The sequence below is a fragment of the Macrobrachium rosenbergii genome, chromosome 21, assembly GCF_040412425.1.
Source record: "Macrobrachium rosenbergii isolate ZJJX-2024 chromosome 21, ASM4041242v1, whole genome shotgun sequence".
In the NCBI taxonomy this organism is placed as follows: Eukaryota; Metazoa; Arthropoda; class Malacostraca; order Decapoda; family Palaemonidae; genus Macrobrachium; species Macrobrachium rosenbergii.
The window spans coordinates 45,504,273-45,517,327 of NC_089761.1; the positions used below are offsets into that span (position 1 = coordinate 45,504,273).

Sequence of the window (13,055 nt, forward strand, 5' to 3'; positions counted from 1 at the left end):
TAATTTGGACAGAGCAGCTTACGAATAAAATCCCAGTGGTATTATATAAGTAAAGATTAGGTCCACACACACACACACACACACACACACACACACACACACACACACACATATACACACACATATACATATATATATATATATATATATATATATATATACATATATATATATATATATATATATATATATATATATATATATATATATATATATATATATATATATATATATATATATATATATATATATATATATATATATATATATATATATATATATATATATATTCTTAACACGACTAAATCTAAGAGATAAGAGTCCCAACAGAAAGACTGGAGGGACCAGGATTTGGATAAATGCTATTCGTCTGTAAAAAAACCCATAATATCTGTGAGATCTCCTAACCCCATTATACCCCAGATAACATCTCTGCCAAATGGTAACTTTGATGGATTACCTCTGAAAATAAAAAAAACTGAAGGTTCACAGTAACCTCCTTCTACCCGCTTAATCTCCAGTGGTCTCTGTCATTTTTCTTTCACACAGAGAATGCTGTGTATTCTTTCTATCCTATGCAAAATATCTTTAAAAGACTGCTCTGCTTCTCGTGAATCTACAGAGACGAAACTAGTAACTCTTGCGGCCAACTATGCAGTTATTATTGTTAACCTGAAAATAGATCAGCGATGTTTCTGAATTATCTCTCTCAAGTTAAGTATAGCTTAGTTTTACCAGACCACTGGGCTGATTAACAGCTCTCCTAGAGAGGGCTGGCCCGAAGGATTAGACTTATTTTACGTGGCTAAGAACCAATTGGTTACCTAGCAACGGGACCTACAGCTTATTGTGAAATCCGAAGAACATTATAACGAGAAATGAATTTCTATCCCCAGAAATAAATTCCTCTAATTCTTCATTAGCCGGCCGGAGACCCGAACTCGGGCCTAGCGTGTGCTATTATCTCTCTCGTAAAGCATATTCTTGTACTACTCACTTGTTCTTTATTTAAAGTTACTTCATGGCATCCTGTTTTTATTATCAGCACTGACAGGGAAAGCCATCAACCACCAAGTTCACTGTGCTTTTCTTGCCATACTTCTCGCGGTAGACCACCAGTGGTGTTCAAAGAGAGCGCGAGACTGTTCCATCACTATACTGTTGGTAGCGCCATCAAAAGCAATTAGATCTACAAACAACCAGTCCAAAAGCACATTTACGTAAATCTGGCATAGGATGAAAATTCAGCTGCATAACAGAATGGAAACAGTGTCCGCATAGTACTAAGCCTCAGCACAGACAGGCAAAGCCATCAACCACCAAGTTCACGGTGCTTCTCTTGCGATACTTCTCGCGGTAGACCACCAGTGGTGTTCAACGAGAGCACGAGACTGTTCTATCACTAGTCTGTTGGTAGCGCCATCAAAAGCTATTAGATCTACAAGCAACAAATCCAAAAGCACATTTGCGTAAATCTGGCATAGGATGAATATTCAGCTGCATAACAGAATGGAAACAGTGTCCGCATAGTACTAAGACGGTAAGTAGACCTGGCTGTGCATAGAGCTTTAAGTAGCTGTATAAGAAGGTTAAACTTTCTCATATATTATTTGCACAATTTAATGCCCCGCTGATTTCGTTTTTTCTCTCTCTCTCTCTCTCTCTCTCTCTCTCTCTCTGTCTTTGCTGCGTAGTGAATGACTTCAGTGAGTAGCTACAGTAGATTTTTTGTACTAATAAATTTACTTGTTTAAATAAGTTTGAGTATGTGGTTGAATGGAATTTTTCTGCACAGGTATTTCGTTTTTTTTTTCATCATCTTTATGTACATTGCTTCCATAAGATGCAGAGTATTAAAAGGAAGAAGTAATGGCAATTAAATTAATAAAAATAATCTTAGTTTCTTGTCAGTAATGAAAAAACCAGAACTCATGCATTACAATGAAAGAAAGATCTTACCTACTTTCAAGAAAGTTATTTGACAACCCAGTACAGCAGTGACGTTAACTAAGAAGTCATTGAAAAACAGATATAATATAAATAAAAAGAAACGAACTTTACACATTTCGCTACAGTTTTACTTAAATCAGTGTGCTACAATTTCATTTTTAAACTGGCTGCGACTTCGGTTGGTGTGCTGATGCGCCTGGGATCATTTCATGGTGCAGAACTGAGACATGAGTTGGAGGGCTGTGCAAACGGGTACAATCGTTCAGTTCTTCTTGCTTGTATAAAACAGGTATACCATGAAAGGGTTCCAGCACCCTACCGAAATTTTCTTCATGACTGCTCAGAATTTACGGGTGCCCCACCCAGCTGACCGTAAGAGCAGAGATGGAAATTTATCACACTTGGCTCTTTGCCTGATAAGACCAACCAGATACTGGCTTTGTAGTTCAAAATGGCTCCCAGAAAAACCTTGACTACAAGTGGTATTGTTACAAAATGCATGGCTCCTCATCACAAGCTTGCTATGTGTCTTCTTCAACGGAAGCATTTTCAGTTCTGGAGTATAACTTACAAAATATGCAAATCTGAAAGTCAAAACTTAGGACTTTCATAAGGGCTTGGGTAGGTAAAGAAAACAAAAGGCAGGAAATTTATACTGTAATTCACAAGTCATGCAATGAGAAGCAAGAAACATGAGTAAAAAAAAACTAGTGATTTTAAGTGTGATAATTCCCATAAGGGAGTTAATCTTCACGTAATGTAATCACACGATTCGGTAATTGCCACCTATGAAACGCCCATCAAAAAGGTGAACCCGCCCATTCATCCGTCATGGGGAACAAATGCTAGGTAGGATAAGTATGAAAATATCAGAGGAGGGCGTAAACCGTTATTTTAATACACACCTGAGAAATGAGGACATACATATTATTCACTTGAGTACTGAGTATGTCAGGTTCATGAATTTTTTTTTTTTTTTTATTTATTTTTTTTTAGTAAAGAGACCAACAGGGAATGACTCCTCTTTTCAAAAGAGGACAGTACACCTTACAATGTTAGATCGAATGTCCACAGCAAATGAAAAATCATCTGCCTTCAGGAAACAAATACTGACAGAACTATGTCTTTAATGAAATATTTCGTATTCAAAAGAACTTCAGTTTAAAAGTCAAGAAAACTATTTAGATAAAGAATACTTTATACCACAAAATTTCATAAAGTCATGATATAATGCTTTATTTGACATGCAAGTGCCAAAATAAGTAATTCAAAGATTTATGAATAATATTCGGGAAGCATTTTCCCGAGATGTAACCGAGTACAAAGACCTTTCCGTGAAAAAAAGTGGGACGCCATATCTTAAAAACTAACCATAGAATTTTCTTGAAAATAATCTTATTATGGTTCCCACACCCAAACTAATGTTGAGGCACGACTCTAATCTAACCTAAACCAACCTAACCTAACCTAGGGTCATGGCAAAAAAAACCGGGGTTGGTGCAATACTAGCATACATCTCAGGAATTTGCATCCGGGAAGCAAGTCGAGTATTCCCAGGTAAGAAGCAAAAATATTGCTCAGCATTTGCAAATTGCACTTCTGATGTATCCTGTGAAGAACAGATGAATGGTGATTCGGTTTGTTGGACTTTTTTTTTTGGTTTGAGAAAATAAATGATTGTACTTGCTACATAAATTTTCCATATAAAGAAGTTCATTCGTTCAGCAAAACTTAGAGTGCAGGGTTTATGGTTGCATTTGATGAGTTGGTGTCAGTTTCAGCTTCTTTTACATTATTATGAAACCAGGGGTTTTCATAACTCATTATACAGTTGCTTATAGACAACCGGCCACACGGCTCTTTCAGGAAAATAAAGAGAGGTGAGGTATGACAGTTTGACGCTAGGATTTCAGTGAATGTGCACATATGCCTGATTTTAGTATCGTTTATTAGGAACTCTCGAAATGAAAAAATCGTGAAATGTAAACAAAAATTTCGTTGGCCTTTTATGCAAGAAAGTCACTTTTCGTGTAAACATATTCCCTCGTGAGCAGAGCCATGTCGGATTGTATTCAATATTTAATAATTTTACATTAAAACATTTCCACTAAAATGCGTGATGTGGCCAGACACTCCCGTATCAGTACTGAATCGAACTGAATTGAACTGAAATGAACATAGAATTTAGGCCAAAGGCCAAGCGCTGGGACCTATGAGGTCATTCAGCTCTGAAACGGAAATTGACAGTAAAAGTTTGAAAGGTGTAACAGGAGGCAAACCTCGCCGTTGCACTATGAATCAATTGTTAGGAGAGGGTGCAAAGTAAGACAGAAGAAAGAGAATATGAAAGGAGATACAGTAAAAGGAACGAAAGGGGTTGCAGCTAGGGGCCGAAGGCACGCTGCAAAGAACCTTAAGTGGTTCAGTATTGAATCGAAGATTTGTCTGTCGATAATATCTCGATAAAATAGGATAGTAAAGTTCAAAGAAATGTTCAATAATTTGCCTGTCGATAATGTCTTGACTAAAAAAAGGATAATAAAGTTTCGGGAAATGTAGAAAAAATTTATTTCCAATCGCGCTTAACGATGGCTTCATTAAAGGTTATGAACTAGCAACAATATTCTGTGAAAGGTTTCGTTTTATCTCACGCTGTGATTACAGATGACAGCAAAGACGAATACAATTAAAGAGCAAAACATTAACACAATACTGTAAGACAACAGGATGCGAGAACAAGATGACACATTCTCTACCGTATTTTCTTCAGGCCAGATTGACAGTCGTAGTTCCGGCAAATTTCTCATAAAAAAAATTACCTTAAATGGCAACACTAAATGAAAACGATAACACACAAGATCAGTTTTCCCAGTGTAAGACATTTTCCATTTTACACATTCTTTTTTTTCGGATTATTTCGTTTTCCTCGAGCAAAAACATCCTGCTGTCACATAACACCTTCTCTTAATGAGGATGGGTGTGTGTGTGTATGTGTTTTTCCACGTGTGCAATACCTACGAATCTCGACGTAATGAATGCTTGGGTGCTACTTTGGCTTGTTATTTACGCATCACCTACTCCATGTCCTGATACTAAACACCTGCTTCAAGGTGCTGGTACTAAACACCTATGGTACTAAACACCGTAAAGTAGACGGCCGCACGAAGATATCGTTTACTACTATAATAATTTGTCGACCACACAATATAGAAATGGACAGGTATATAATAATTTGATCCCCGAGGGGCTAGTACTAAACGCGGCGTCCCAAGGAGCTTCCGCCATGTTTAGCACTAGCACCTCGGAGTAGGTGACGCACAGATAACAAGCCAAAGTAGCACCGAATGCTTGTTTAAGGGTTGGCCCGTGCGTCTAGTATGAAGGTGTCGCCGGAATTTAAAATCAACGACAGGCGAGTTCGGATAATGGCAGCTGGAGTGTTTGGAAAGGCGAAAGCACCTCTCTTTTCTCTTTATTTTGTTTTCATTCTTCATTACTTATTCACTCAATAGCTATTCATTTGCAGTAACCAACTGACTGATTAAAGGATTTGATGCTATAATCTGACATTGCATAAACATGACCATCAACATCGGAAGAAATTTGCAACAATTTAGATGATTTCTCATTTGGGACTCGTAGACTGTCAGTTCCTGCCTAATGAGCTGTCGCCCACAGCCCACGTCTAGGACACATGTGGATCATCTCTCTTAGCTTGCCTGAACTGGTGTGGGTGACGGCCAAAGGAGTTAATGAAATGCGGGAATAAATGAGTTGTGTTGGCACTGAAAAGGTTGTGATCTGTAGACTATTGTTTTACATAAGTCATACATATACAGTATATATAAATATATGTATGTATATATACATACATATATATGTATATATAAACGTATATATACAAATATGCATAAATATATATACATAGATATACATATATATGTATATATATGTATATATATACATGATTCATTCACCAATAAATCTACCTTAGTCCTATAATAAACTTACTTTCTTAATGAGCGTTAATCGCAAGGCTTTTCCCACTCTTGGCAGACATTTGCAATGGTTTTTTCTCCTAAAAAGAAATCTGCGTTTTCAACATTCCTTAAAAACTCAGATTCCCGGTTCCCATTTCTACTTTACAGAACATGCTGCTCATTTACTAGCGTGTGGCAGATTTGTGCCATCTTGACGAAGCAACTCCCATTATGATAGTCTATAGTTTCCAAGTTCTCCAGTACTTAGGAAGATATTATACTTGTGACTGAATTCACCCAAGAATAATGGTCACTGTGGTTAATAGAAAGAAAAATTAACCATCACTTTATTCTCTGTAGGCAAAAAGACTAACTTGTCTGAGCACCGGTTATCTGATTGTCTGTTCTACCGCGCACGAGACCTCTCGACGAAACAACTCGTTGTGTGGATTCAAATAAATGTCTTAGACGAAGTAAGAGTGACATTTCCATACTACCCTCGTCGATTTTTATCTGTTCCTCGAGTTGAATGTTTGCTCTTCTTGCGACGGAGCTGTTCAGTATATATAGGGCCCCAGCACTCGGACTTGTACACAAACCAGTCTTCAAAGTCTTCAATTATGTTATGCTTGTATATATCAGGGTCATATAACCGCGCACACAGGTGGCAGAAGGTTCTCTCTCCTCCAATGGTCGAAGGCTGGTAGTGCTGCTTCCATTCAAAATATTTCTGGTACTCCTGAAAATCGATATTTGTTTTAATTTAGAGCACCTGGATATCAAAGATATTATAATGAATGTTATACCACAAGAATATACTAGTACAATATCAACGTAAGACAGCTGCTAGTACGATTTTCACTGTAAGTTTCATTAACAAATCAGGGATAAATATATGCATTTGTAACCTCACAGACATACGCACAGACAGAAAGGGATGAAAGCAGAAGCAGACTATACTACCTTAGGATTTCGTTGCAAGAACAGTAACTTCTTAGCCAGATCCTTGGGAGTGTATTCTTTCGCATTTATGTAAGAATTCGGAGGCAGGTACAAGGAGTAGTCTGCAGATCCGCGAACCACAGGGACTATTGGGTAGTAGAGAAAATTGTAGACTTTTTCAGTGATGTAATCTTTACAAAAATTATTTTCAAGTGAAAAAATAAAGAGGTAATTCTCTCCTGCCATTTTCAGGCACTCATCTTTGGTGGAGTCATATTCTTGAGTCACAATCATTGATTTGCCACATTTCATATCTCCAAATTTTCCGTATACATCGATAGGAGCGTACTCCTTGAATTTTTTGACGTATGCCAAACGGTTGGAATGTACCATATCATTGTGTTTTGAGATAAAAACAAGGGCCAGCTTCCTTGGCTTTTTTTTATGCTCTAAAACTGGGGGTTTCACCCAAGATGGAGGAAGCAATTCTGCATCTTTTTTGCTGACGACGAACCCATGAGGTAGTAAGATATCGGCATCACGACGATACGTCATCGTCCGGTTGAAGAATCTGTTATAAAGCCTCACGTCTGTTCTGTGCTGAGGGGAAGCCAAGGGCGGAGACTCTAGGCTCAGCATTATCCATGGCTGGCGAGGATCCCTGGGGCCAAGAGCCCCCATCGCGGCCTGGGGGTCTTTTGTCCCTCTCAGCTCGATGACTATTGCATCCACACTCCCTCTCTGTCATTAACACACAAAGAAATTATTATATTCATGTTGGGTCTGTCTAATCAAGGCACTTCCTACCTGAGTACCAGGATGAGGATGGTAACCACCTTTTACAGGGAACTCAGAGAGGAAGTGGTGTGCGAAAGAAGTAAAATATTCAAGTCTGTTAATGAACCTTTTTTTTTCATATATCACTGATAAATTGGGCAAATTTATATATCAATAATCATATACGGTTTTATTGACAAAAGGTGTGAAATTATTTATAAAGGTGCAGTTTTATTAGGATTTTGTCTTCTTTAGCCCAGAATGTTTATGGAATTCCTGCACTGATGACCATAGTCATTGCAAAACCAGTTACATTACATTACTCAAACAGTTCATTTCAATACCTTTCTTCATTTTCCAGATGACTTAACACCTTCCAGTACCTTTATCTTTTCTCCCATCCATCCTTTCCACATGTGCAGGCCATCTCAAAAGACTCTCATCCATCCCTTCATCTATAATAAACCTTTATTTCACTTCTACATATCTCCACAATGGTTACCCTTTCAGCTCTTACACATATGCTATAATTATGCAAACTGTTTCATCTCGGCACCTTCAACCCCTTCTCTTTCATTCAGATTTATCATGGACACTTTAAGTCCACTGACCTAGAGTTTGGGCAACACTCGTGCCATACATTCATCTACATTGGCCTTTATAAATGCTCCTGGTCTTTTCCCAGTCCTTTGGATACACCTTGGTATAACTTTGTTGCTTCACTAATTCTGTGCCTTTTCACTGGTCTTATCATCATCTGCTGAGCAAATTTCCACTGACAAAATCAAACCTATTTTGGTAAGAAAGTGCAAAAACGGGGCGTAGAGAATGAAAAACAAATGAAGGCACACCAGCAAACAACTAATTATTCCGTAAACTAACATTAAGAAAATCACAAACTCCAGGGCAAGGGCCACTTACCTCCTTCTCATCGAAGGTCACTGTGCAGGGCAGAGGGCATAGGTTATTCCGGATGTGCGACGTCTGAGGAATCCAGTAATGCTTCCAGAAGGGTCTCGCCCAGAGCAGAAACTTGGGAACCTTCCCCGACCTGAAACTGCATCAAATAAGGTCCACTATACTTGATGAGTATGAGATAGCTTTATTTTCAATGGTACTGTTATGTTGGTTACTTTGAAAAACAGTTTTTTCCTGTTATCATTGTTATTATTATTATTATTGCTGTTGGTGGTGGTGGTGGTGTTGGTGATGCAGCTGTTTTGGCTATTTTGAAATATCAAAGACATAAGAAATGCAAGAAAACTGTACAAAGTATTATAAAGCTTTTTCCAGTCATATTACCTATACTCAGAGCAAATGTAGTGTTCATAACCATAAACCTAAGATACTCGGAGCATTACTAACGTTCTGTTTTGAAGAGTGAGTTCGCCAGCCGCTTTCTGTTTGAAAATGGTGAGCAAAGGCTCAAACATCTTGTCTTGAAACACGTAGTCCTTTTTAGGCTGCGTCACTGGGGGAACAGAATAGACGTCACTAGCTTCTGTAAGCCTCTCTCTCTCTCTCTCTCTCTCTCTCTCTCTCTCTCTCTCTCTCTCTCTCTCTCTCTCTCTGCTATGCTATATAATATATATATATATATATATATATATATATATATATATATATATATATATATATATATATATATATATATATATATATATATATGCACCAATTCCAGTGAAAATAAGCATTAATCCAAAAGCACAAGATATAACCAAAAGAAAATATGACAGGTAAGACCTCCTTTCAAAAGACGCCTTGTCGCAGCACACTTACCGTTACCACCGGAGCACTGTCGATCTGTCTTCTTGTATTTGACAATTGCCCAACTGCTCGTTAGGAGGTAGACGATCGCCCCGCACAGAGTTAACCCCAGCAGTATTTGCTTTCCACCCATGGGACACAAATAGCTCTCAAGCTGGAGAGGTTAAGTTAAGTTAAGTATACCTTAGTTTGACCAGACCACTGAGCTGATTAACAGCTCTCCTAGGGCTGGCCCGAAGGATTAGATTTATTTTATCTTTCTAAGAACCAATTGGTTATCTAGCAACGGGACCTACAGCTTACTGTGGAATCCGAACGACATTATAACGAGAAATGAATTTCTATCACCAGAAATAAATTCCTGTAAGTCTTCATTGGCCGGTCGGAGAATCGAACTCGGGCCCAGCAGTGCTATCCGAGAACAATACCAACCCGTCCAATGAGGAACTATGGAGAGGTTGAGACTTCATTAACTTACTTCTATAGGTTACTGTTTGTGACACAGGCTGAGAAGACGAGCGAATTAAAGCGCCGCGAAAATAAAAAGTTATATGCAACGAAATCGATTTATTTTCATGGTATAATGTCTTGCAATTGGAACTTCGTTTAAGTGGAGGTGCAATGCATTACTACCCTAATGCTATTCTCCTTGCATTTTAATTCATTTTTATTCATTTATTAATTTATTGATTAATTTTTGCTTTTTAATAAGTGAGATCTCTTCACTGTGGATTTCCCTTTACCTTCTCTTACTTCCTAATGAGCGCCATATTCTTTGGAAGCTTGAATTTTAAGTCAATGGCCCCTGTGGGCTTGTTCCATGTGAATAGTATTCATCTTCTGAATAATAATAATAATAATAATAATAATAATAATAATAATAATAATAATAATAGTGATTATTGTTCGGAGAACCTTAATATCCTAGGACAATGTCACATGAGACAGTTTCCCTCCATCTTTAAACAAAATGTGGCATTGTGTCCACTCATCAGGAAAACCGATATTCTTCTTTGACAGGGATGCCAAATTCTCTCTCTCTCTCTCTCTCTTCCTTGACCCAGGAATACCAAGCATCCTCTCTCTCTCTCTCTCTCTCTCTCTCTCTCTCTCTCTCTCTCTCTCTCTCTCTCTCTCTCTCTCTCTCTCTCTCTCTCTCTTATACGCTCTTCCTTGACCCAGGAATACCAAGCATCCTCTCTCTCTCTCTCTCTCTCTCTCTCTCTCTCTCTCTCTCTTCCTGACCCAGGAATCTCTCTCTCTCTCTCTCTCTCTCTCTCTCTCTCTCTCTCTCTCTCTCTCTCTCTTCCTTGACCCAGAAATACAATGCATCGTCTCTCTCTCTCTCTCTCTCTCTGCTATTTAAAAGTGCTCTAATCATCAGCACTTCATTCTGTGGAGGTATACTTTTACAGGGCCCCTGATACAAAACTGATTCTAAATAACAGTCTTTCCTCTGCCATTTTTATACGTAAGACTGAACTACATCTTTCTTGCAAAGAGACTGATGCCGAAGTTCTGAATTATGTCGAACGCCAAAAACCACCAATCTTTTAGTTCTTGTGTTAAGAATTTGTGTAAATTTCTGTATACATTTTCTTGCTCGTTGGTGAATCTCTTGCTATTCGTTTGTTATTTTTCTCACTCTTCTGTCTTTATCCACATTTGAGATTCTTTCTTTCAAAGCTCGCTTTCTAGTTGATAATAATAATAATTAGATAAATGATTGAATAAATAAACAAACAAACGCGAAAATAAACTGAACCTCGATGCTTATTGCTTGATGAGATTTAAACCTGCGAAGTTTCGAAGGAGCCCATTTTAGATGACGTTATCAGAAACGGAGTCATTTTTTAGTTTTTTGTAAAAAAAACTATTGAGCCGGCTTTGTCTGTCAGTCCGCTCTTTAATCTGTCCGCACTTTTTCTGGCCGCCCTCAGATCTTAAAAAACTACTGAGGCTAGAGGGCTACAAATTGGTATGTTGATCATTCACCCTCTAATCATCAAACATACCAAATTGCAGCCCTCTACCCTCAGTAGTTTTTATTTTATTTAAGGTTAAAGTTAGCCATAATCGTGCTTCTGGCAACTATATACGATAGGCCGTGGTTAAAGTTTCATGGGCCGCGGCTCATACAGCATTATACCGAGACCACCGAAAGATAGATCTATTTTCGGTGGCCTTGATTATACGCTGTAGCAGCTATACAGAAAACTCGATTGCGCCGAAGAAACTTCGGCGCATTTTCTACTTTCCCAAATCTGGTCGCGACCCCACCCATCCGTCAACTGACACTGCCTACGTCAACACAGGCGCAATGTATTTTACAGGAAATCACTTCAAGTTGCTTCCCCTCTTGAGACATGATTATTATTACTACTGCTGCTACTATTACTATTTCGTTCTATTCTCTTTCCTTCTCCTCTTATTCAGATTCTGAAATAATCATTCACCTATATATGAAACATCTTGGTCCTATTCTCCGCATCCATGGAAATATCACGGTCATTGTACACAATCTTTCACTTCGTCGTCTATGGTATTCACAACCGTCATATTTGAAGAAAAGAATTGTTGGCTCTCTTTTGAAAAAAGTCATGCAATTGCTTCCTGTTGCAGCGCTAGAAAGTTCCAACTTCTCTTTTCGACCTTTGGCGTAAGCCCTTCCTACCCTCTCTAAACAATACACAGAAATTAGTCAGTCACCCTTTATCCAGAAATCGAACGAGGAAAACGGAGGTGACACTAGGAGGCTCTCCCACACTTTCTCGCCGTGACAGGGACACTGAAAACAAAATAATGACTCGAAATAATTTCTAGAAAATTAACTAGATAAGTGCACAAGTGTTGAACACCTGCTCGTCTCGCGAAGAGGTGCGAAATGGTAATGTATTCAGTAACGAAGGAGAAAATTAGTGGTTTGTAACAAGGCATTAGAAATCATTCAAATTAGATGGATCAAGCGTGTTGAAGAAATTAAATTTTTATAGACCGTCCTCACAACTAAAATCGTAATCGTGTTTCATAAGTAAAGCGAGCTGGGCTATTATATATATATATATATATATATATATATATATATATATATATATATATATATATATATATATATATATATATAGCCTATATATTTATGTATGTATATACGTATACATGAATATGTTCTCCTGTCACTGAAGGATATTAACGTAGCGAAAATTTCTGACTTTCCTATTCGGACAGAATTACTGAATGTTGCTTTCCGGTAAAAGTTCGTTTCCGGTCCGAACTCCAATTCCACGTGAGGGCTAGTACTTAACAATGCGAAACAGTGATTCATCTACTCTGTTTTGCATTGTTTAGTACTAGCCCCTGGGTGTCAAATGTATTTCGCCGTGTTTAGTACTAGCTTCTGGTGGATCAAATGTCCCTTCAAATGTCCTTAAATGCATTTCTCAAAAGTGAAACTTAGAAAAAAATTCATCAGTTATTTACATGTTTTATTTTTATTGTGATAAATATTAGTTTGCGAGAATTATGTATACAGAATATTATTTTCATATTTTTATGAAGATTCGAAAGATATAATAAAAAATCGAGTAGGGATGTTCGGACCGGAAACGAACGTTATCCTGTTTTCTTCCTAAAAAAAAGTGT

At 37.8% G+C, this 13,055-nt stretch overlaps 1 protein-coding gene across 1 annotated transcript; it reads right to left on the reverse strand.

Moving 5' to 3' along the window:
- Nucleotides 1-5,811: 5,811 nt before the first annotated feature.
- LOC136850125 (4-galactosyl-N-acetylglucosaminide 3-alpha-L-fucosyltransferase FUT6-like) lies at nucleotides 5,812-12,189 on the reverse strand. Its single transcript, XM_067123694.1, has 6 exons — nucleotides 12,126-12,189; nucleotides 9,429-9,570; nucleotides 9,015-9,120; nucleotides 8,571-8,706; nucleotides 6,894-7,613; nucleotides 5,812-6,669 (listed from the first exon to the last, which is right to left on the reverse strand). The coding sequence occupies exons 2-6, from the start codon at nucleotides 9,547-9,549 to the stop codon at nucleotides 6,424-6,426; spliced, it is 1,329 nt and encodes a 442-aa protein (XP_066979795.1). The 5' UTR covers nucleotides 9,550-9,570; nucleotides 12,126-12,189; the 3' UTR covers nucleotides 5,812-6,423.
- Nucleotides 12,190-13,055: the final 866 nt, after the last annotated feature.

Coding starts and splice junctions, on each gene's coding strand:
- LOC136850125 (XM_067123694.1), bottom strand. CDS start 9,549: ATGGGTGGAAAGCAAATACTGCTGGGGTTAACTCTGTGCGGGGCGATC. Junction 9,121..9,428: donor ACAGTGCTCCGGTGGTAACG/GTAAGTGTGCTG, acceptor CTGTTCCCCCAG/TGACGCAGCCTAAAAAGGAC. Junction 7,614..8,570: donor TGACCTTCGATGAGAAGGAG/GTAAGTGGCCCT, acceptor TGTTAATGACAG/AGAGGGAGTGTGGATGCAAT.